Below are 24847 nucleotides of genomic sequence, written 5' to 3'. Positions count from 1 at the left end.
GTAACTAAATCACATTTAAAATAGTGCATCCTGCTCCTTCATGCTCTCTATAAAATAGCTCTTTTTATCACAGGCTGTTGCTCGTCTCTGGGTATCGTTCATTTCTGGAGGGCTCAGTCCCTCATCTTTATGCAACTGCTGAAGTTGTGTCTCATTTTTTTCTTCTTTAAGATTGTAGTTCATCCTTCTTTTCGCTTTGGGTCCTGGACTCATCAGAAGTCAGTGCTGACAGAAAACACAAAGGAAACAACACAACAGCAGAATCAGTTAGAAGCTTTCTCTCCTCCTATTGGAGACTTTTTCAAAGGACATGATATTTGATGTTAATGGAGCAGACATGGAGGGGCACCGATTAATACAGAATCACTGGTGTTGAAATGGATTTTTTAATAGAGTCTAATGTAGAGCGATAATGGCCTCACTCCAAAGCACCTATAATTATTTGTCTCCATCTGAAGAGTATTTTTGGCAGCTAACAATATCTTCAAAATATCCAAGAGCATGAAGATTTGAAATTCAGCAGCTATGAAAGTCACCATTTCATATGACAGCTGTGCTTCTGACGATTCTTTGTCTTGGTGAGTCAGTCATGTGAAACGTTAGAAGGTGGAGCTCTTACCTGCTCAGTGAGCCTCTCCAAGATTCCACACGATGACACAGATAGACTCTTTATTGCCATTGGATATTCTTATACAACAACATTTCGTTTGATAGCTCTCTTTGTCACAGCAGTATATAAAATATTGGAAACAATGCAGAGTGTAAAGTTCAAGTTCAGCTCAGGCTCTTATAGTCCTGGGGAAAAAGTCGTTTTAAGTCTTTCTGTCCCTCATGACCCTGAACCTGCCGGAGGAGAGGGTGTCAAACATAAGGCCCGCAGGCCAAAACCAGTTAGCCAGAGGGTCCAACATGGCCTGCGGGATGACTTTGCAAAGTGTAAAAATTACAGGGGAAAATGAATACTTAATGTGAAAACATTTAAAGACATTAAACATTGTGCGATAGCTTCAGTACGAGAGAGTTTGGTTTGGTTGAACCCTACTTTTGATGCACTGGCACAGCTTTCATGCATCTTTATGTATAAATTTTATACATTTACAAAGCACGGGAACAACTTAACCTCTTCCTTAATAGTTCTCTTTAGTTTGTGTGGTGATTCGGTTCAGGTGGTCATGATTACCACACAGAAGTGGAAATGAATGCACATTTAAAATGATTTCCAGATCTTGACAAGTTGTGTCGATCATAAAGTAAAATAGTAGATTGTTCACTTCCAGATACCTGTGACTAAATGCTTTTTGCCTTTATACTCTGTGATCAGTAAGTTGTAATGTGTAAATGATAAACTGAAGCATAATACTGTTAAAATTTCACTTATTCTTCTCAAGAAATTTCAGGTTGTTCATAATGTTCTGTAAAAACATAGTTCATTAAATGTGAACATTTTCAGAATGTACTTTTTGCACTAAAACAAAGGGAAATTTTGGAGTTATTTTTAGTTTATTATGTCATGATTTTATTGGTCACTTGAGATCAAATTGGGCTGGATGTGGCCCCTGAACTAAAATGAGTTTGACACCCTTGTTCTAAAGAGTTATGAGGAGATGGCAGCGTACTAACAGTCACTCACATTAAAACCATAATAAGATAGCAGAGCAGCTTTCTGAGTGAAAATACATCATGTGGAGTTTTAGGCCCCTTAATCATGAAAAATGACAGATTCAACACAGCAGCTCTTTGTCAAACTGAGTTCAGCTCTGAGTTCAGAACAACACAAATCTGATGGTGTGTTCTAGACACACCAAAAGTAGAACTTTATCACCTGTGTAAGTGACAATTATTCCTCAATTTGTCCTTTCTCTGCATTATTACAATATCACAACTAAAATATAATCACACTAAAACCTGACACGTTTCATGTTATCACAAGAAATTAGCACATGATGCGAAACGCTCCACATTATACCAAGAATCTTAATTTTCAAACTGTTGTCTGCTTGCTCCTGCTTTCATGTGTGCTACTGCTGCATCAAGCTATGGAAAGCTAGAGTAAGACACGTTAACAAAAAATATGTTTTGGAAAATTCTAGTCATTCCTGCTTTGCTCTGTAGTGAAGCCATAGCATTGCTGATGGTAGCATAGCATACTCATAGATGACGTTCCAAACACTTTATTGCAGCCGTAGCTGTTCATAGTATGTCATGATTGCTTTGGCTGCACTCACTGAGAGCACAGTTACTCCCAAAAAGCCTATTGTACTGGCCACAATGAAGATCATTGTCATGTGCTCTGCCCCTGCAAAGAGATGGACAAATATTATTTCATCACTGTAAAGCACTATTTGAGACCTACTGAGTGGAACATACAATAAACAAAACATAATGCAATACACATAAAGCTCCTCTTTCTTTTTAACCCTCTGAACCGGAAAGACAGCATGTTTAAAAAGGCACGCTGTCTGTAAAAAAACAAACAAAAATGACACATAATTCAAAATAGCCGACTACTTCTTGTGTTTTGGGCATGAGTGTCAATTACAGTTTGGTGTGTCTTGACGAGTTACGTATGTGTACCAAATTTCATAAGTCTAGGTCGCACGTACCGGTCGTGATAAATGTTTGAAATTTTCCAGGGGGCGCTAATGAGCCATTTTAGCATACATGCCCTAAAATATCAAATTTTTCACTTGTCCTGGGTTTACAAATTTTCATGTGTTTGAGTATTTTTAGGGCGACAAAAATGTGTTTTTTCATCCGAAGAAAAAAATATTTTAAAAAAGCACCAAAATTCCACAATTCTGAGCCAGAAACTGTGAAAACAGAGAGTCATCAGATTTTGAATCTTCCAGTGGTGTTTGAATTACTCATATGTGATGTGGTGTTCAGTTAGGATACCAAATTTAAGCTTAAAATCACAATATTTCATCAAAATCTTTTCAATTTACAGGTCGCATTTTAAAAATTGCCAAAAAATAAACCATTTGTAAAATCACTAAAAGCCATTAGTGATTCAGCTGCAAATCAACAGTTACCTGACAAAAAAACCCCTGGTACTGTTAAACTGATCTGGGTGGAAGTGCAGGAAACAAAGTAAAAATAATTATTAAAATACCTCTACCTATGGTCTCCATTTATTTCCTGTTTTTGTAGCACCTGAATCTGAGCAGATGCTCTGTTGATACAAACTCACAGTAAGATGGCCGGATTGACTTCACCCTCGTGTTGACCACCAGAGGTCCAGCAGACACAACAGCAGCTTGTTTCTCTTTTCTGTCCATCTGGCTCTCTGACCTCTTGGTGCGATGTGGATTGGTGCAGTTCTGCAACAAAATAAGGGTCTGTGGTTGATTCTCTTACAAACAGGAAAAAGGAATATGAGATGCATGCAAATCAGCAGTGAACAAGTTGGCCTTTCCAAAATTGAAATCCTGGCTGTCATTTTGGCTGGGGCTTTTAATTACAGAAGTCAACACTTTTAATACAGCTATTACTACAAGTGGGCACACACAGGTATATTGTTCAAATTGTGTGCAAATGAAACAGTATCTTGCCTATCATGGTTATTTTCCCATGTATTGTGTACACGAATGCATCCATTCATTCAATCACCATCTTATTTGGATGATCTGGCAGGACTAATGTTTAAGTGGATTGCAGGAAGAGAGAGCGATCGACTGCTGTGTGAGCTAGATGGACTTTTAACAAGAGTTAAACAACAACTGTTGTCAATTCAAACACAGTCTGTGCTTTCAAGACGACATATAGACAATCAAATCAGGCAGGACTTTTCAGGCTCAGTATAACCAAACTTAACAAGTCACAAAACATTATGTCATGCCACAAGACGCAGCATCTATCAGTGATAGTGAAGGAAAATGAAACAAATGAAACTCCTTGATATTTGCTCATCCTGACAGAACAAGCAATATCAGACAAAGATGAAGAAAAGAAATCAAAATCTGTGTCTTTGTTGCACCTAAGAAGTCTCGGGCAAACCAATGAAAATGACAGCCAATTTTCTTAAAATCATGATTTTTTTTAATCCTGGGATAACAGGATGGAAAATTTGATATAAACACGACTGAAACTTATGAAATTTGTTGGTGTTAACACACCAAGAAGTGTGATAGGAGAAATTGTGGTATTAACATGCACTCTATACTGTATGTGGATGATGGTATCTGATCAGTAAGTCTCTGCAAATACAAATGGCTTCTTATTATCTTGATCAGCCTGCAGTCTGATCCAATCTCAACATGCAAATCCATTCAGTGGAGTCGACTATCTTGTCAACAAACATGGTGCATATCAAGTCAGAGGGTGATGTTGCTGTGTGAGTCTACTTTATTTCCAGTGCTGAGCTAACTTCTCAACTGTTACCTGTAGCTTTTCTTGGGCTTGTTTATTTTTCAGTAAGAGATGAAATTTCGTGACTTTTCAGATTTTTCTCTTCAGAATGTGGTCTGGCTGATATGATCACATCCAGATTCTGAGGCTTTTGGCATGCCTTCCATTTACACCTTGCATTAACCTGCAATCTCTTATCTGGATACAGATCACATGTTAATAGCAGGTGTAACTGGGCTATGAATGCAAATGTAGATGATCAGGATGCATTATGATTGAAATGACATCACATCCACCGGTTGTGCATACTGAGATATGATCACAATGAGGATGAAGTCAAGATAACAAGACCACTGATTAATATCAAGTTGAAATGATAATTCCTGCAGATTCTATTTTACTATCTGGATAGTGTATAGCCAGATATAGAGCACATTAACACCAGGTGGAAATGTACCCAATATGATAACAGGTCAACTGCAAAACATTACCAAATGTATCTTAACCTTGACAAGACTCTTCCATTTTACCTTAGTGCAGTCTTCATTATGTCCACATATATTGATCAGGCAGTGAAAGTAGAGGGGTAACTCCTTTGGCATGTTGAACATCTCAACGGAAAACCTGCTAGTCTGTGCCAGGCCATTAACAGAGTGCCAGTGGAATGTGTTGTCAACAGGACAGCTGGAGAACAGCGTGGCACAAGCATTATCTTCATCACCCAAGGCAACCAAAGCAGTTAATGTACCCCAATCAGCCACAACATTAAAACCACTGACAGGTGAGGGAAACAATGCTGATTATCAAGTGGTGGGATGTTGGAAGCAGAAACAATGGGCAGCGTGACTATCTGAGCGACTTTAAGAACCAAATTGTCACAGCTACACAACTGTGTCTGAGCATCTGCAAAACTACAGGTTTAGTAGGGTGTTTCCAGTGTGCAGCGGCTCTACTTACCAAGAGTGATCCAAAGAATGACAACTATATATACCTAGCTGTAAATTGGTAAAAGTGCCCATCCTGAGCCCTATCCACCATCAAAAAAAGTATACAATGAGCACAGTAAAGTCAGCACTAGACCATGGAACAATGGAGGGAGGTTGGTTGGTCGGATAAATCACATTTTTGGGTTCTGTTTTTATACATAATTTGTTTTTTACCTGGTCAGGACATGGCAGCAGAAAGCACTACGTGAAGGCAGCAAACCAAAGGAGGCAGTGTGATGCTCTGGACAATGTTCTTCTGGGAGAGTAGAGTCCAGGCACTCATGTGGATTTTACCTTGACAAGTAGCACCTACCTAAAATGGTTGCGGTATTCCCTGATGGCCATATTGTGCCCTGCCGCACTGTGATCATTTTTCAGGAATAGTTTGAGGAATTTAGCATAGAGTTCAAAGTGTTGACTCAGCCTCCAAATATCCCAGATTGCATTTAAGTCCAGAATAACCTGTGGGATGTTTCAGAAAACAATCTGATCCATGGAAACCACACCTCAGACCTTGCAGAACTTCTAATACCATCAGAAGTCCATGAAGTCCAGGCCTTGATAGGCTGTTTTGATGGCACAAGGGGAGCTACACGACATGAGGCAAATGATTTAAATAATGTGGCTGATCAGTGTACTGTACAGCAAACTGTATTTAAGCTCATGAAAGTTGTGACAGCTGTCAAAGTTACATCATGTGTTATTCATTTTCTTCCATGGCATTTTAGAATATAAGCACACGTTTTTAAGATGGACTATTCTTCACTGCTGACTAGTGAATTCTCAAAACAGTAGAAAGAGGCTTAATAAATTGCAATGTTTATGATGCATCTAAATAATGGCTAACCATTTAGAAAAAACTAGACATTCATGAAAACAGTGGTATGATAGGTAAAAGCATCAAAACTGAGGTCAGTTGCACTACTAGATATATTCAACTATGTCTAAAAGTGCAACTGACAACTGTCCACACACCAGTCAGTCGTTCAGGGTCACATTGTATAAATACCCGTCCTGAAGAAGATCGCCCTTGACGGTATCCTGTGGGTCAGTGCTTTCAGTGGCCCAGCAGGAGTCCACCTGCAGGAGTATGTCGGAGACAAAAGAGGTGTTGGTCTGCAGGGCCACCTGGAAGAACAGGATGTCCTCAAACCCCAGAGTTATGGCCTCTCTGTAGCTGGAGGTGTAAAACTGATCCCTATACAGGCTCATGATCAGGCCCAGCTGGAGTGAAGAGTTGATCTCCACCAAGGTAATGGAGGAGAGCCTACAACCAAAGAAACAAAGAACTGAAACCATTTCTTACATATTGCTCCTCATTAAAACAATCTGCTTCATTTCACTTGTGGTGAATGAAATCTTAAATCTTGGACACACAGGAATGGGATGTGCCTCACCACTCCATATCCACACTGACTTGAGCGTTGCGGACATAATGGCGTAGGTAGACGCACTTCCAGACAACTTTTAGATCCCGCCGGCTGATGGTCTGCTCTTTGCTTAAGGTGACGGTCAGAGTGTTTTGGAATTTGATGTGAGTTTTGTTGACCTGGTTAATAAACACAGACACTCCTGTTCACTTACAGTTTATTAAGTTCAATTCAAATATCACAGCACATCATTGCTAATGCCAGTGCATAGCTTCATATGGCTGCTAGCATAGCCCTAGTGGAATTGTGTCAGTTCACATCCTCTGGGTTCTTGGATTCTGTGCAATTGACTGATCTCTCAAAAATTATGGAAAAAAATAGTTGTCTTGTGATACTGGTGAGATTATTCTTGAACAATTATCCTACATATCACATCATACAGCACATATGATCCTTTGTCAAGGCTACCCTTTGCATGTTGCTTGGAGGGCTGAGAAAGAAACTCTACTGAATTTGAAAATGTCTAAAAACTAATGCAATGTCTAATTTCCTGTTGACGTCTTGCTCACTGTAGTGTATTATTAACTGAGGCTCCAGATTTACCACCACACCAGGCACACTACACTTCAAAAGTTTTGGGTCACCCAGACAATTTCATGTTTTCCTTGAAAATTCACACTTTTATTCATGTGCTAACATAATTACACAAGGGTTTTCTAATCATCAATTAGCTTTTCATCACCATTAGCTAACACAATGTAGCATTAGAACACAGGAGTGGTGGCTGCTGGAAATGTTCCTCTGTACCCCTATGGAGATATTCCATTAAAAATCAGCTGTTTCCAGCTACAATAGTCATTTATCACATTAACAATGTCTAGACTGGATTTATGATTCATTTATTGTTATCTTCATTGAAAAAATGCTTTTCTTTCAAAAATAAGGATATCTCTAAGTGGCCCCAAACTTTTGAACGGTACTGTGGGGAAGAACCCATTTGGTTAAACAAAATTCAGCAACAGTAAGGGCTGAAGACGTTTCAGACAGAACAGTGACAAAGCAGTGTGTTTTACAAAATCTGTATACTATAAGCGTCCTTATTTTGTTTCATCTACCTAAAGTAACTTTTCAGAACCAGTAGATCACATGAACTAACTTTCCATTTACTGTACCTGCTTCTCTGTTCCACATTCAAAGGACTTTCGTGAAGTGCGGAAGTAGTACATCATGTCATTCTCGTTCACGGTGCACCGGCCATCATTCAGCTTCAACTCAATCTTTCCGCCGATGTGAGAAGTTAGGTAGGGCTTTGCTATTCCACCCGTCATCACTTTATCCAAACACTGGCTGAACAGACCTTTCTCTGTTTGAAAAAATGGGTTAGAATCTCTCATTGCACGGCCATTGCACACATTACCATAACTAGAGCTGGCAAAGGCATCAGAACCGATCAGTCTGTATAAATGCAATTGCGACTCCATCCCACCAACTGCTTCATGAAGCCTCAAAGTCAATTCAGAACATGCTGTTCGAAGGACTTAGAAGGCCTGGTAGAACACTGGGAGGAATTTGGATTTTAAGGACCCAGGAAACAATTTTAGGGTGTCAAAAATTTTCAGCAGCAGCCCCACTTGCTCATCTTTCATGAGTTCTTATTGGCTTGCCTGGTAGATATCCCAACCAGTCAGTCACCCCGTTTTCCAGATTAGATATTGACAGCAGCATAGCAGCAAGCTATGAACCCAGTCAGGATGTCGCTTTGCAGTATATGACTACTATTACTTTTCTGCAGTGTTTATACGAAAATGATTTGCTATCAAATTGTGCGTCTGAGGTTTTGCACTGTACCAAGCACTTGATTTTACGGTTACCCTGAAAAATTTGGTCATAATTTAATAAAGATTAGCTGGAAGTTAACTGTAAATCATAAGGATATTTCCAAGACAGTCTATAACAACGTGGTGTTGTTCATGAAAGGAAACTGAGAAGGTGGCAGTTCCTACAGATCTGAAGAACTTACTTGTTAAATTTATTTATTTATTTATTTATTTTAAAACAACAAAAAACACAAAGAAATTATGTTTTGGGATTCGGTATCTGTACATAACATACACATGATGAAAATCACATCATGCAAATGATACAAAGAATGAGCAGCCTTGACGGAGTGCTTTTCCAGTTCATTAAGCCACAGATTTTTTACCAGTGCATCTATGAAACTGGTGTCAATGTAAGAAGAATTCACCTAATGCATGATTTAAATTTCATGGAAATATTCTAACAATTTACTGCCAAATACTAAATGTATTAAAAAACAATGCAGTAATTTTACAGGAAATTAGCCAGGAAACACAGGATTATAAAATAACACATTACCAAATACTCTTAATTTCTCTTTGTACCTCCTGTACAAAACAACTGAAAAACAGCAGCAACCTCTTAAAATCTCTGGTTACAGCAGAGGCCATGAGAGGGGAGCTGCAGCAGGAGGCCAGGAGTGGGCCAATGAGCTGAATCTGTTCTTTAACAGATTCGACTCTGCTCCCACTCCTCCCCCCTCTCATCAAAGCACCGACCAGCCAGCTCCTTCTTCACACCTCAGCTCTCTACCACCACCACCACCAACAGCACCCCTCCTCCCATCCCCGTCTTCTACCACCTCCGGACTCCGCATACAGCCCCATCACCCCTCCTCGTCTCACCCCCCACCACCACCATCACCCCTCCCCCTGCCACCCTCCCCCTGCCTCTCCATAACAGCTGATCAGGTGAGAAGTGAACTTAAAAAGATCAAGACCAGGAAAGCTGCAGGTCCTGATGGAATCAGCTCCAGACTCCTTAGAGACTGTGCAGACCAGCTCTGTCAGGTGCTGCTGCACATCTTTAACCTGAGCCTGAGTCTGGAGAGGGTTCCTCTGTTATGGAAGACTTCCTGCCTGGTTCCTGTCTCTAAGACCAGGAACCCCAGGGAGCCTAACCACTTCAGACCTGTGGCCCTCACTTCTCACCTGATGAAGACCATGGAGAGGATCGTCCTCAAGAACCTCCGTCCCCAGGTGAGCCAGTATCTGGATCCACTGCAGTTCGCCTACCAACCGAACATTGGAGTGGATGATGCAGTGGTCTACCTGCTGCACAGATCACTGACTCACCTGGAGAAACCCAGCAGCACTGTGAGGGTCATGTTCTTTGACTTCTCCAGTGCTTTCAACACCATCCAGCCTTCTCTGCTTAGGGTGAAGCTTGAAGGAGCGGGAGTAGACTGTCACCTGGCTGCTTGGACCATCGACTACCTCACCAACAGACCACAGTACGTGAGGCTTCAGGACTGTGTGTCTGATGTGGTAGTCAGCAGCATGGGGGCCCCACAGGGGACAGTGCTCTCCCCCTTTCTCTTCACCCTGTACACATCGGACTTCCACTACAACTCTGGGAGCTGTCACCTCCAGAAGTTCTCCGATGATACAGCCATTGTTGGGTGCGTATCTGAAGGGGACGAGCGGGAGTACAGGATGGTCATCTCTGACTTTGTGGACTGGTGTGAGCGAAACCATCTGCAGCTCAACGCCAGTAAGACGAAGGAGATGATCGTGGACTTCCGCAGGAGGAGGACACCCCGGACTGCACCAGTGAACATCCAGGGTTTGGACATTGACATGGTGGACACATACAAATACCTGGGTGTTCACCTCAACAATAAACTGGACTGGACACACAATACAGAGGTCCTGTACAAGAAGGGCCAAAGTCGTCTCCACCTGCTGAGGAGACTGAGGTCCTTTGGAGTGTGCAGGACTCTGCTCAGGACATTTTATGACTCTGTGGTAGCGTCTGCTATTTTCTATGCAGTGGTCTGCTGGGGAGCAGGGAGCACTGAAAGGGACAGAAAGAGACTAAACAGACTGGTCAGGAGGGCTGGTTCTGTCCTGGACTGTTCCCTGGACTCCATAGAGGAGGTGGGTGAGAGGAGGATGTTGTCAAAGCTCACATCCATCATGGACAATCCCTCTCACCCACTGCATGACACTGTGGGGTCTTTAAGCAGCTCCTTCAGCAGCAGACTGAGACATCCACCCTGCAAGAAAGAGCGCTATCGCAGGTCCTTCATCCCATCTGCTATAAGACTTTACAACATCAGCATCACTGGCTGATGTTAACATAAACTGGACTATATCATTACCACCCCAAACCATAAAATTTGCAGACATTCTTGCACTGCACATCTTTGCACTTTTAAACTTTATTTTTATTTTTATTTTTTCTGTTAAAAATTTTGCCACCCTTGTATATATTGTAAATAAAACTGCTGTAACAATGTAAATTTCCCCTGGAGTGGGGAGAAATAAAGAACTTTATCTTATCTTATCTTAAATGTAACTTGGGTTTGATTCTATAAAATAAGCAGCTTTATGTCATTTACTGGGCGTCATCACTGTACCTTTGCAGACAGGATGTGAGGCAGCAGGAGGCTCCATGACAGAGCTCACATCATAGAAACCATGATGGCAAACACAAGAATAGGAGCCCAGAGTGTTGATGCACAGAGAATTATGGGGACACACGGTTTGCTTGGAAGCACACAGGTCTGGACCTGACAAATCGGACATCCAACACAAATAAAATCACATAAAAGAGGAGGTTAGGAACCGACTGAATGCATTACGGGAAAAGCTTTGAATGACAAAGACATATTTGTATGTTGAGACCTGAACAAGCTTTTTTATCATTACTTACCGTCCCAGTAAATGATCCCGTCTCTAACTGTGATGTTTTTGTAATTCAGGGACCTAATGTATCTAAGCTGATCCTCAATAGACAGGGCCACATCTTCTTCAGCATTGGAGGCATCAAAAGACATAAACAGAACCTCTGTTTTGTCTGGCTTGTCTGCGGGCTCAAAGGTTTGCAGCTCGATGCGGACTGGCTGATCAAAATCTTTCAACAGCTCCTGCATCTGAGGACACACATAAAGAGATGAAGCTTCAACAAGAACACTAAACTCGTTGAGAAAAAAAATAGAAAAATAGAACTTGGCTGAAATAAATTAATCTTACTAAGGAAAGAAAGCATTTACCTAACACAGTTCTTTAAAATGATGAAACTAAGTAAAAAATAGTGTAAATAAAGAGTTCAATGGAAATAACGACGTGTATTTTTTAAAAAAAGGTTCTTTTAAATATTAAGACCCCAGGCTCAATGCCACCCACAGCTGAGCCTCATGTTCTGTCACTTCGCCTGCATGCTGCTAAGCAGCACTAAACACCAGTACAGCTGTGGCTGGTAGCAGCTGCTTTTTGGTTTTTTGCAGCTCCCAAAACAAGAGTCTGATCTGATAAAGGTGCTTCAAGAACAAAAACTGCAAGTAACATCCACAAAAAACTGTTTTATTTTAATAAATGGTAATTCATTCTTTTACAGTGTTACAAAATTAAAATACACATTTTTGTCTTTATTCTAATCATATTTAAAAAAAAACATAAAATTATTTTACAGGTACTTATTGCTATTTGAAAGAAGAAATTATGCATATTAAGGATTGGAAAACAGTTGACATTTTTTTGGAATGGTTACCTTTTCCTGTTTTGTTAAATTACAGATAATGTCCAGTAAAATCACTGAAAAAAAATACTAAATTACAAGTCAACCATAAAAAACAGGTCAAAGTTGTACATGTCCACAAATAGCAATTTGTTCTTTTACATGTGACCATAAAATTACAGTTTTACTCTATTTGAAACCATTTAAGAATCATCCTAAATATTTGTTTTTATTTTCTTGTTTTTGGCACATATTTTTTGAACATTATAGATTTCTACAGTTTATATAATTTTTCCTGGCATCTTTCCTGCCAGGTTTTCACTGTTTTTCAATGGGAATTTTCTTCTATTTACAGTATAAAAAAAGAAAGATGACATTACCCATTAGTTTGTGGATTACTATGTTGAAGCTATCCCACTCAATGTGTGAATAAACATCGCACTTAACATGGAATAGAATTAAGACAAAAACAAATTCTACATTTGAAGAAGATAAAAAAATGCATTAAAACAAACAGATAAGTGCGAGGTGTGTTTTTACATGACACTGTATAAAATCTGAATGAAAACTGGTTCAGTAGTCAGTGATTGCTACCCACCTTATCTTTGAAGATCTCCTCCATCTTAACTCTGGGTTCTGAGACATCGTCCTGTAGAATGTCAGGCAGCGACCAGGGCACGATCATTGTGAGACCAATGCTTTCAAACTGCCGCTCTACAGATGCCACAAAAATGGAGACACAGTGGGTTAAATTCCCCATGAAAGATAATTTGCACTCTTGTATTGGTAGCTCAGACTGACCTGGATCATGAGCATTTCTATGAGTCCTCACGTCAAACCCTGAGGATGAATTTGCTCCTTTAAAATACAAATGAGAATGTTCAGACTCCCACCGGCCATTGCATTCCTCCCACACGTCCAAGATGTAGGTCTTGCCCTCCTCCAGTCCTGGGAGGCGCAGCTCTGAACTGGTCACTCGGCTGCTTTGGATAGTTGAGCCGTTATCCAGGGACAGCTCGTATAAAAAGGCCACGGCTGACCGCTCAGGGTTGCTGGGTGTCCATATGACAGTGGAGTCATTAGTGCGATACCTGAGCTCAGACACACCACGAGGTCCTGAATACACAAACAGCATGTGTAAACATATACAATAACATAACAAAAAAGAACACCACAAAAGAGATTATGTATTTAAAGCACTGTGAACCCTGGAGTGTAATATAGAGTCCAAGAAGGTAAAAACGTCATCAATGAGAAGTGAGATTAATGGATACTGAAAGTCTGTTATCTTTCCAACTCATTTTTCTTCATATACATAGAGTCAGGGGTGTAATTGTGTCTTGTAGGTGCTAGATTGTACTAGGAATAAATACTGAAGTGGTCTTCTGTGCCTTCTTCAGCTGCAGTGTCCGTACTGGTCATTGATTTATGGATTCCCATGCTCAGCGTTGCAGTTATACAACCATATATTTACTTTAACTGAATCTGCTTGTACAATCATCCGTCCACCTGCTAGTCATGGTTTCATGTAACCCTGGTCAGGAGGCTAAATAGGCGCTACATCTTGCCCAAGGGTGACCTGTAGGCCATCGGATGGAAGGAGCGTCTTACACCTTTTGCTGTATCAGTGGAGACCTCAAATAATACACTATTGAACAAAATTAGGAAACGGCAAGCAACATTTTTTGCACACATCATGAGGAAAGAGACCCTGGAACATATTGTGGCAACTGGAAAAATGAATGGGAAGAGAGGATGAGGCAGACAGAATGAAAATGATAGACAAACTGATGACATGGCTACACATGGAACAGTCACAATTCAGAAAGCAAAAGATCAGATTAGATGCAGAGAAATCATCACCTACTGAATGGAATGGCGCTGGATTGACTGACTGAGGTGTTAGATGGGTACAAGGTGGGTTCAAAATAACAACCCAGAAAAAAAAAAGAAACACCAGCTACAGTAAACTCAGCTACATGGCTTTTGTATTCAATTTAGATGTACCATACAAAGTAAAGTACTTACTGTGAGTAATGTACAGCTATTTGAGTTGACACACACTTTGGCCAAGTTAATATTGTGTTGTACTAGATTGAAATAGCACAATTTTGACTCCACTATATTTGTCTTTGGTAACTATTATCTTTATAAAGATTTTTAAGACACAATATATACTGATGACGAAAATATGGTGATCAATCCTACAGATTTCACTGGCAAAGAGCTTATAAGCAGCAAATACACATTTATTCAACAGCAGCAATAACCAAATTATAGTATCAGTACAGTACACACAGGAGCAACTTATTTATTCCATTATTCCATTTATGAATTAAGAGCTATTTGAAGTACATTTTGGTGGCATTTTCAATGAGCACAGCTTTTATTTGTAATGATATTTGTAGTGTTTGCTTCTTTCTGAATCTCAGAACTTCACCATTTATCTAACATTATATCTGTTGTATCATCTCCTTCAGGAGGTTTGCCTCCCTTTAGCAGGGAGCAATCGCAGTTATTTTTCTTGTGGGTGAAAGTATAAAGACACATTCATTGTTTGCTTTACATTCCATCACGTTCCTAAAGTACTGACCTAAGTCAGTTTCTGACAGAAGTTATTCTTTTGTCTAAATCATCTCCTCATGATACTGGCCACCTCTGGTAAAATCGCCTACATCCTCTGTTGAACAGATCAGTGTATGACAGCTCCCTACGCACAGAGGAGGGCATGGGCTGCATATAATCTATTCACAGAACAACAGCTCAATATAAATTCTTTTAATCAATGAGCTTTTATCCAAGATGACAATTGTTGGTGATTAGCTCTTATCTGTCAGTGAACCTTCAATAACAGAGATCTGTGGCAGTAGATGACTTAACAGAGGAATTTGTAGAAGTATAGAAGTTCTCACTTGGACCGATCTGTGGGTCTACCTGATACACTCAGACATCCATTTGCTTCCTGTGTTGACGTACGGGGGTCACTGAGTCCCTATTCAGCCATTGGAGTTTAAGTGGACAATATACAGCGGTGGAAAAGAAGTCTTCAGACACCCCATGTATTTGTGAAATATTGCATTAAGAATCACTCTTCGGTCTTCAAGTGCAATTTCTTTTAGTACAGTCACAGCCAAAATACTAACCAAATCCTAACAGTGCCATTAAAAACATAAAATTGATTGGTTCTATAGAAATATATAAGAAATTTTGAGTACTGGGTCATGTTGGTACCAGTGATCCACTAATGAAGGTCACGCTTTTTATTAAAAGACAATTTTTGCTACTGTGCTTCATGTCTATATAAAGCTGCACATATGAAAGTTTTTCAGAGACAAAAATGGCAAAAACAAGGAACCTAATGCAGGAAACATGCCTGAAGATACAGATTCTCAGCCAGGAAGGGCACAGCTGCCACCAGATAACCAGGAAGTGCAGATGCAGCCCTTCAGCAGTTGGATACTCTGCAGAAATACAGACCAAACATCAGCTTGGAAGACAAAGCAAGATCTGGGTGTCCAAGGGTTTCTTCAGCAAGAAATGACTGCATCCTGATCCACATGTGCAGGAAAAAATACCAGATGACATCACAGGAGCTTCAGCAGCAGTGGTCAAACCAAACTGGTTTCCAGTGTTTGAGATTGTGTATAATTTTAAGGGTGTCCTAAAACTTTTTTCCACCACTGTATATGTAGTGAGTCTTGACTGGATGTCAGATATGGGAGAAAACATAACTTCAATCCTATGACCATGCAAACAAATCTATCCCTGTACTCTCCCCTCACTGTCTTCTCATAGTAGGTGGTGCAGCAAAGTTAGAAGAGAAACTATTCACTAACGATCTAAAAGAGAACATATCACATGTACATTAAGTAACTCAAGTGCATCGGTATCCATGGTGACTGATGCTCTTATGGTGAAAGGTACAGAATGCATCCTGCAGTTTTACTATAATTACAGCCTCTTTTAACACAGTGTCCAAGTGTGACGTTCTGCAGAGCGAAGGGAACAGACCAGGAGCAATGTTTACAGCACCTGTTTTGAGTGTTTTTAGAAGTTACAGCGCAGGCAACAACCCCTGCATATGCTTTTTTTCAGAAAAACTCTACACCAAACTTTGTCCAGTGTGAGAAGTGAGCCGTGTTGTGTAAATGTCCTCAAGCAATGCCTCGTGTGTCAGCAGCGGTAAAGTTAGAAAGAACTAAACTTACCTGGCTTCTATAACCTCCATAGATATTTCATTGCATGTTGAGCTTATCCATTGCAAAGTAGGTATATTATTAAATGGTGCAGACCCAACAGTGGCATTACTTGGACTACTTTTCCTCTCACCCCGTGCTGCTGCATGCTCAGGTTTTGTGTTACCTGTGTGTGCTGTGGCCGTCTTGGTATCCATGAGCACACCGTATCCACACACTGCCTCCACCTTGGCCTGGTACTTGTGGCACGGCAGCAGCCCCCCCACTGTGTAGTCGGTGGTCAGCGTGGTGCCCTGCAGCGCCCCCTCATGGTAAACTCTGAACATGGAGATGGATGAGGTGTTCCTCACCTCCCAGCTCAGGGTGTAGTAGTCTGGGCCAAAGGAACTCTGATGCAAAGTCTTGATACTGGAGTGGACTGAGAAGCAGAGTGATCCATTAAAGCAGGAATGTCAAACGCAACATTCAGCCCAATTTCATCTCCAGTAAAATCATAACATACTAACCTAAATAACGACAACTCCAAATTTTTCCCTTGGTTTTAGTGCAAAAATGTACAATTCTGAAAATGTTCACATTGAATGAACTATTTTTTTCAGAAAACAGCATGAACAGCCTGAAATTTCTGAAGAAGAATTGTGAAATTTCAACAATATTATTTCTCAGTTTATCATTTACTCATCACAGCTTACAGATCACGGTGTGTCCACAAAGGAACACAACATTTAGTCGCACGTATCTGGAAGTGCAGATCTAGAAATTATTTAAAATTTACAGTTTTACAAATTTCCAATTTGCAGTTAATGTCTTCTCTGTGATTTTTGCACTTTGCAAAGTCATCCCATGGGCCCAGTTGGACCCTCTGGTGGGCAGGTTTTGGTCCGCAGGTCATTTGTTTGACACCCCTGCATTAAAGGGTCCTCAGGAATTTTTAACCTCTCTTGAGCAGCTGCAGTATTAAGTTTCAATAAATGCTGCAATTATATCGAAAAAAGGGAAATTACTGATCATGGAAATACTCACTTACCAAGGATCTGTGGAAGAAAGTGCCACTTTATATCACTCATATTCTTAATTAGATCATCCTTTAGGCCCCGAGTTGTGTCTATATGGTATATTCCCTATATTATGAAACCTACATTATGAAATTAAAAACATGTCTGAAACTGACTGCATACACATGCACTTCAGCCCCAAATTATTGATTATTTATTATTCGTTTATATAATTAATCAAAACATTTCTTCTTCTGTCAAAATCACATAAGCGACTGACAAAAGACAGCAAGACTTGGTGATAGAAATGGTAATTATAAGTCTGAAGTGGGTCAGGTTTTTTTTTTCTTCATATTTACTAAAATGCCATGTTCTGATTTATTTATACTCTCTTGCAGTAATCAACGGCAAAACCTTTTTCTGCCACCACAGTAATTAAAAAGTTCTTGCAATCACTAAAATTCTTGGCATTTAGCTCCTCTCCTCTTAAGTGATGATCTCCAGGTCTTTAATATCAAAGGCTTCCTCTTCATCATTCTGGATTCAGGTCTGGACTCCAATCTGTTGATTTTGTTGTCCGCATACCATTTCTTTGGAAGGTCAAATGCTACTCAAGACCAACTTTTTCTGGTGACTGCTGTTTTCCTCCACAATCTTAATGTCATTCTCTTTCCTCTTGATGCCATTTAGTTTGATAATGTTGTCTGACAAAAAATCCCCACAGCATTTCATTTCCGGCACCATACTTGACTGCAGGGTGGTCTTTGGGTTAAATGCCTCTCCTTCCCTTCACAAAGCAACAGCCACATCCAGTGCCCAAACAACTCCATCCATCTCATCTGACCACAGAATGGATGATCAGAAACATTCTCCTTGGGCGCCCAGATAGCTCAGCTGGCTGATAGGACGACCCATAAACAGGGGCTCTAGTCCCCGATGCAGCAGCCTGGGTTTGATTCCAGCTCACGGCCCTTTGCTGCAGGTCTTCCCCCCGTTCTTCTCCCTACTTTCCTGTCTGCTTCTCTACTAACCTGTCTAATAAATCCAACAAAAGGCCAAAAAAAAAAAAAGCCTCTAAAAAAAAGAAACCTTCTCCTTTGTCCAGATGACATTTTGCTGAGGCCTAGAAGTGGAGTCCTCGCTGGTCTGTGTCCATGGAGAGTAGAAATGAAAAACCAACCTTACATTCTGTGCTTCTACCATTCTTGCTAACCCAGGGGTCACTTTTGACTTCCTATGATGCCCACTGAGATTTTTCACAGTGTGGAACTCTGCCCACTGGCACTTAAAAAACACTTGGTTATGGTTTTATAGCCTTTCCTGGTCTTGTGTGAAGCCACTGTGTGCAGCTCTCTGCTAGTCATCCTAATAGCAAACTCAGAAAGCTCTATGGTTTTAGACATGACTTGCAATTGAGGACAACTGCATTGAATGTTTGAAATGCATTAGAAGGTTGGAGAACAAGGTAGAAATTATCAGAACCACTGGGAATGGTACAGAAACTGCAGTTACATTAACATCTCTAGCAAAGTGCCTTAGTGTCTTTTATCACTTGTTTGTGTTATTTCCACCCAGAAAAAAACTGATTTCTTGATTAAAAAAAAACACTATAAATAAAAATTTGCAAGTATGAATAATTTAGGTTTAAACTGCAAGTGTGTATACATTTGCATAGCGCTAACCCTAGTTAGTTATATATTTATTTTTTGACTAAGTTTTCTATTTTTGATATATATTAACAGAATAAATGAGTCCCAGCAATTCCCACCGCCCGCTACATATTTAGGTCACACGATTCGGTATCCCTACATAACGTACACATGCATAAAACACACCTGTGCTCAGCGCAGGGTCATTTTGTTTGTGGGTACATCTATATAAATGGACACATTCTATGGTGCTGTGATTTCTGCCACAAATTTTTTCAAGACTTCAGCTGTTGGAAATGATTCGGCTGAGCAGCCTTGGCGGAGTACTGCACTCTCTGAGTGCTTTTCTTGTTTGTATTATTTTCTACATTGTAGATTAATACTGAATATTAACACTTTTTTGTTTACAACATAATTCCATTTGCATTCTTTTATAATTTTTTATTTCTTCAGTATTAATATACAATGTATAAAATATTTTTTTAAATAAAAACCATTGAATGAGAAGGTGTGTTCACACTTTTGACTGGTAGTGTAAATAAAATAAAATTAAATGCATTACAGTTTTCAAAGTAATTTGAAAAGAATCTCAGTAATATTTGAGCGAATTAGTGACCAAAATATTTCAGTGTTGTATCTAGTTGATCTATAATAGGGTTAAATGTACAAACAGAGACTGGTGGTTTATCTCATCAACAAGTATGAGACTTACATGAGTTTCCATCATTCAGGACCATCCTGCTGTAGCGGGACTCCATCCCTGCCTGGCAAACAGCCTGCAGGCCAAACGTGACCCTGGTGCAGGGCGGCATGTCGGATAAGCTGAACTCAAAGCTGTCCTCATTGAGCCACACAGCGACCTCCTCAGTGACGTAGTCGGTACCGTTGAGGTAGAAGGTGGTGAGGAGGAAGGAGGAGTACTTCCGGTTCATAGGGCAGTCCCAGGCCAGCGATATGCTGCTGCTGTTCCATGACATGACCTCAAAGTCCTGAGGAATGTCAGGGTCTGGAGGATAAAGAACACCAACAAACTATAGCAGCAGTTTCTTATGACAAACATGATTACTAGAAGTGTAGCATGTTTACCATTCAGGGATTTTTCTATGTTTAAGTCAATAATTCCATGTTAAGTGTACTTTACATGACAATTTATTTTGACACTGGTTTGTAAAAAAAAAACAAAAACAAAACACTTACAGAAACATTGAATTAGTTGAAAGGTTCAGTTCACTTAAATTACAAAACAATTTCTTTTTTTTTAAACTTGTAAAGCACATTGTTGTAAATTTGCAGAGAAAAACTTAAATGTCTTTATTTTTGAAACAAAATCATTTGTTTCAATGAAGATAACATTAAATGAATGATAAATCCAGTGTAGACATTGTTAATGTGGTAAATGACTATTCTAGCTGGAAACAGCTGATTTTTAATGGAATATCTCCATAGAGGTACAGAGGAACATTTCCAGCAACCATCACTCCTGTGTTCTAATGCTACATTGTGTTAGCTAGTGGTGTTGAAAGGCTCATTGATGATTAGAAAACCCTTGTGCAGTTATGTTAGCACATGAATGAAAGAGTGAGTTTTCATGGAAAACATGAAATTGTCTGGGTGACCCCAAACTTTTGAACGGTAGTGTGTCTTGATTTTATTGGCAGCCCATACCAGTAATAGTAGAGAGGCAGGTGAAGGAGTGAGTCTCTTCTATCTCCACACAGGCCACATAGCGGCTGCAGGAGTCCAGTGCAGAGAAGCGGTAGTGGTTATGGATGGTAGTGTCTTTACTGACTGTGTTGTAGGAGCCCAGTTCAATGTGGTACAGTGTCACAGTGTGACTGAGGATAATATTTGGGTGATTCTCCACCCAGGAGACCAACAACATGGAAGGACTCCTGGATTCCAGTTTGAGAGGGAGACGCTTAGTGTGTCCTAGAAGGAGGGAAAGAGTTTTAGAGAAAAGCAAAGCAATGAATAACCATGAACAATGAAAACACATTTTTTGGCCCAGCAAAAGTCATTGTAGTCTGTGCTAATATATCTGGACCTTTTTGCCTGTTTGCAGTGCTAAACTGAAGGGGAGGTGGGCACCAAGCACATTTAGATTCATCCTCTGGGAAGCATGAATATCCAGTTCCTGAATATTCATGAACATGAATATGCAACTTTACAGTCAACTGTGGTCAACAGTTAGATAGCAAATCCATGAATTAGCCATCATCCTCACAATTGAGCCCATGAGGCAATCAAATTTTAACACAAGGGAAGAGGAAGGAAGGAAGGAAGAGCTAGATATTTTGAGAATATGATCATCTGCTTTCATGTTGAGTTCCATGAAAAGCTCGATACCAGCCTTGTGTCAGTTGATTTTGCATGGAGCTGAGCATACAGGCTTCACGCACAGAAGGAGAAAGCTAACTAAGGCAGAAAAATGTGTGGGTTTTAGTGTGTGGGTGTATTTCTTGGCTGGGTGCAGGGACTTCCTTGCTGTAACTCCAGTGTTTTCATACTTAAAATGCAGGCAGATTTTGTTCAACAGGGTCAGGCTGTCTGATTCTCCTCATTTCCAGCCTTTATGCTCAGCTCAGCTCAATGGTTGCACCTTCATGAAAGTGGGATCAATCTTATCATTTAACACTCTACAAGACAAAAGATGAAAATATTTCCCAATACACGATGCAACTAAAGACGGGATTCTCACCAATTGCAAGGAAGAAGTCTTCATCCTGGTGGAAGAATAATGTGCTATTTTCACACACAAACACCTCAGTGGGACTCAACAGCTCCAAGAGACCCTGAGGAACAACTGGATCATGAAAGCAGTCAAACTTTGCACCACAATGGACTGTTTATAAATTTCAACAAAATCATCTAACTGTGATAAAGTACAGTTTCATACAGGTTATGTCAAAAGTACCTTGGTGGAGTTTGTTGGATGTTGCGAGGGTTTCTGTCGGCCTCTGACTTCAGTGTATTTTGTACCTAAATGTGACATGAACACATTTTGTTTCATATAGAAGAACTAGTGGAGCTTGCAAGGTAAAAATATTCAACTGAGAGTGAAGCTGTGAGGCTTACGTGGGCTGATTGTTAAAGTCCAAGTCTGTACAGAGCCTCCATACTGGAGTGTTAGCTTGTTTTTTACAACAGGAAACACTGTCAGGGAGGTAACTTTATCCACCTGTCTGATGGATTTTAATGATGTGTCGTTGAGCCATATGTTTCCATTTTTCCTGAAAGAATGAAAACTAATTAAGCTCTGGTACATTTTCTCCCTTGTATACGAGGATCATTCCAAATTATTTCTAAACATCTGCTGGTTTAACGAGACTGTTGCAGACATGAACAGCACATTAACACATTTTATCAATGAACGTCAGATCTACTTTATTATTGATCTAATACGCTAAGTCAGCTTGGCAAAGAAGGACTATTTTGTGAAAGGTTTGTGGACAGGCCAAACACAGTTATACTTTTAGTCTGTGGGCTATTTTTTCAGATTTGTCCTGAACACCCTCATTCTGTTTAGGGGAAATATTAATGCTCCAGCATACAATGACAGCCTGACCTCAACTCTCAACACCAGTGCAGAGAGCAAATTCCTGTTGCGAGATTCCAACATTTGGTAAGGAACTCCTTCCAGGGGAGTAGGCAGTGTTGTAGCAGCAATTTCGTGGTTTATTTGTGGTATTTTGAACAATCACATATGCAGTGGAGCGAAAATTTGTCAAAACCATAACAATTTTGATTTATGATGAACTCTTATTTGACCAATAGGTTTCTCTGTCTGGAAATGACATAATAAACAAGTGACAAAAGATGGCAAAGAATTTTTTTGAGAAAATGCAGCTCCTATGTCACTCAAAATGATCCTGGTAATTACTCCACCATGGAGTACCAACGCCGATGTGACGATCGGCGTTGGTTTGTCTGCTTATCCTTTAGCAACATCACTCAAAAACAGACCAACAGATTTGCACGAAGTTTTCAGGGAAGGCACTTACAGGAGTTTTTCAAGAACTCCACTGATGCTTTCACAACAACAGTAAGTGGGGAATTTAATTTTAGAAAAAAAAAACATGGTAATCTCAGGCCTTGTCCACATGTAGCCGGGTATCTCACAAAACGAAAATATTTTTCTACGATTCGGCCTATCATCCACACGCAAACGCAGATTTACATCATCAAAAACGATTCTTTTTAAAAACTCCGACCAAAGTGAAGATTTGCGAATTCTCCGTTTTATGCGTCTGCATGTGGACATCAGTAACCGGGGTTTTGCGTTTCGAAACGTCACCGCCTGCGACAAAATATGTTCTTACGTCACATATGCGACCTGTGTTTACATTCGGTAACAGTATGGATGCTCTCACAAGGTTTTGGGCGCTGTTTCTTGTACAGGCGCTTTTTACAAGCCCAGATACTGATCCACATTCAACAACACAGGCGAAGGACGACGTTAAGGACGGTTATTCTTACTCTGATTGGATAGGATTTGGGGAACTACTGCCACCTAAAGGTCCGGCATGCTTATGAATGTGCTGAAAAACGCACTTATGCGGTTAGGTGTGGATGAAGTTTTTTTCTAAAAACGAGGTGGTGTGTACGTAAGTTTTTTTCTAGACGGAGGGGGCAGGATATTCGGTTTTACAAAAACCCGGCTACGTGTGGACAAGGCCTCAGTCACCTCCATGTATGCTAACAGGAGGGGCAAAACTAGAGCCAAGTGTAGCCTGTAGTTGAGAACACATTTTAAGAGAGATTTTTCTAAAAACTTATATGCCGACATTAAGACATAAATATACTGAATTGTACCATCTCTAAAGTAAAGTTCTACCATCGCTCTAGATTTGAAGCGACGCTAAATTGCCATTTTGTGAATGCATTTTGGCCTGAGCTGCGCAGAGACGCACCTGAACGAGCAGCACTTCAAACCACACAGTCCAAAAAACATGTCTATTCGTGTTTACCTTTCCAGGGTGTCCCCCCTGCTCATCCAGCATATAGAGAAGGAAATATCGTCGCAGCGCCCTGAAATAAAATCTGTGAGAATCTCTCTAAATACAACAGAAACCTTGTTTATCTCCCATCAGCAGCAGCAGCAGCGTGTCGGCTGCAGGTCGGACACTCACCTAGAGATATGGTGTGAGGCACCAGCACGAAAAACACGAACGAATACTCCAGTGAGTTCCTGAAAACATTAAAAGCTGGTTAATCCGCTGAATTCGGCCGAGATAAGTGACTTCAAAGTGGCCGCGGATAATTATTTGTTCTTACATTTTGTCGGTGAATTCCTGCAGAGATCATATGTTGTGTTTATTAAGGCGGGGCCCAGCAGGGATAGACTGTTAATAAGAGGCAGGTGTGTGCTGCTATCACTCACCTGCTCCGATCAAGTGGGAAACCCTTTGTTTGAATGGAAATAAACATGTTAATATCTAATGTAGCACTAATTATGCTACTTTGCATTATTAGTGATTACTTTATTCCGTGTAGACTGTGTCAGTTTCATAGTATTGTGGGGGGAAACTATATTTGGGTCAATATATAGTTGAGGGACTTTTGAAGTCCATAGGATATATCTTGCATACATTTTTATTAAAAGAAAAAAAACATGTTTTTATGTTCATTATGATCATGTCTTTACAATTCCATAATTATTTATTATGGAAACAATCACTTATTAATATAAAATGACTGGATATCACTAAAATGTCAACTAAATAACTGTCCGAATTTAATATCAACCACTTTCTAATTAGCAACAAT

General features: G+C 40.1%; 1 protein-coding gene across 1 annotated transcript; it reads right to left on the bottom strand.

Moving 5' to 3' along the window:
* Nucleotides 1-652: 652 nt before the first annotated feature.
* On the bottom strand, nt 653-24573 carry LOC111576902 (uncharacterized). Its single transcript, XM_023282870.3, has 19 exons — nt 24356-24573; nt 24211-24269; nt 24049-24109; nt 22157-22311; nt 21996-22060; nt 21780-21873; nt 20747-21010; nt 19794-20087; nt 16604-16855; nt 13043-13357; nt 12840-12955; nt 11438-11657; nt 11142-11294; nt 7876-8066; nt 6731-6882; nt 6343-6600; nt 4878-5031; nt 3191-3320; nt 653-2296 (listed from the first exon to the last, which is right to left on the bottom strand). Coding segments are annotated over exons 1-19 (3060 nt in total). The 5' UTR covers nt 24358-24573; the 3' UTR covers nt 653-2171.
* Nucleotides 24574-24847: the final 274 nt, after the last annotated feature.

Source organism: Amphiprion ocellaris, chromosome 21, assembly GCF_022539595.1.
Source record: "Amphiprion ocellaris isolate individual 3 ecotype Okinawa chromosome 21, ASM2253959v1, whole genome shotgun sequence".
NCBI lineage: Eukaryota > Metazoa > Chordata > Actinopteri > Pomacentridae > Amphiprion > Amphiprion ocellaris.
The sequence above is the reverse complement of the archived record's forward strand: the minus strand, read 5'-3'. Positions and strand labels throughout refer to the sequence as shown.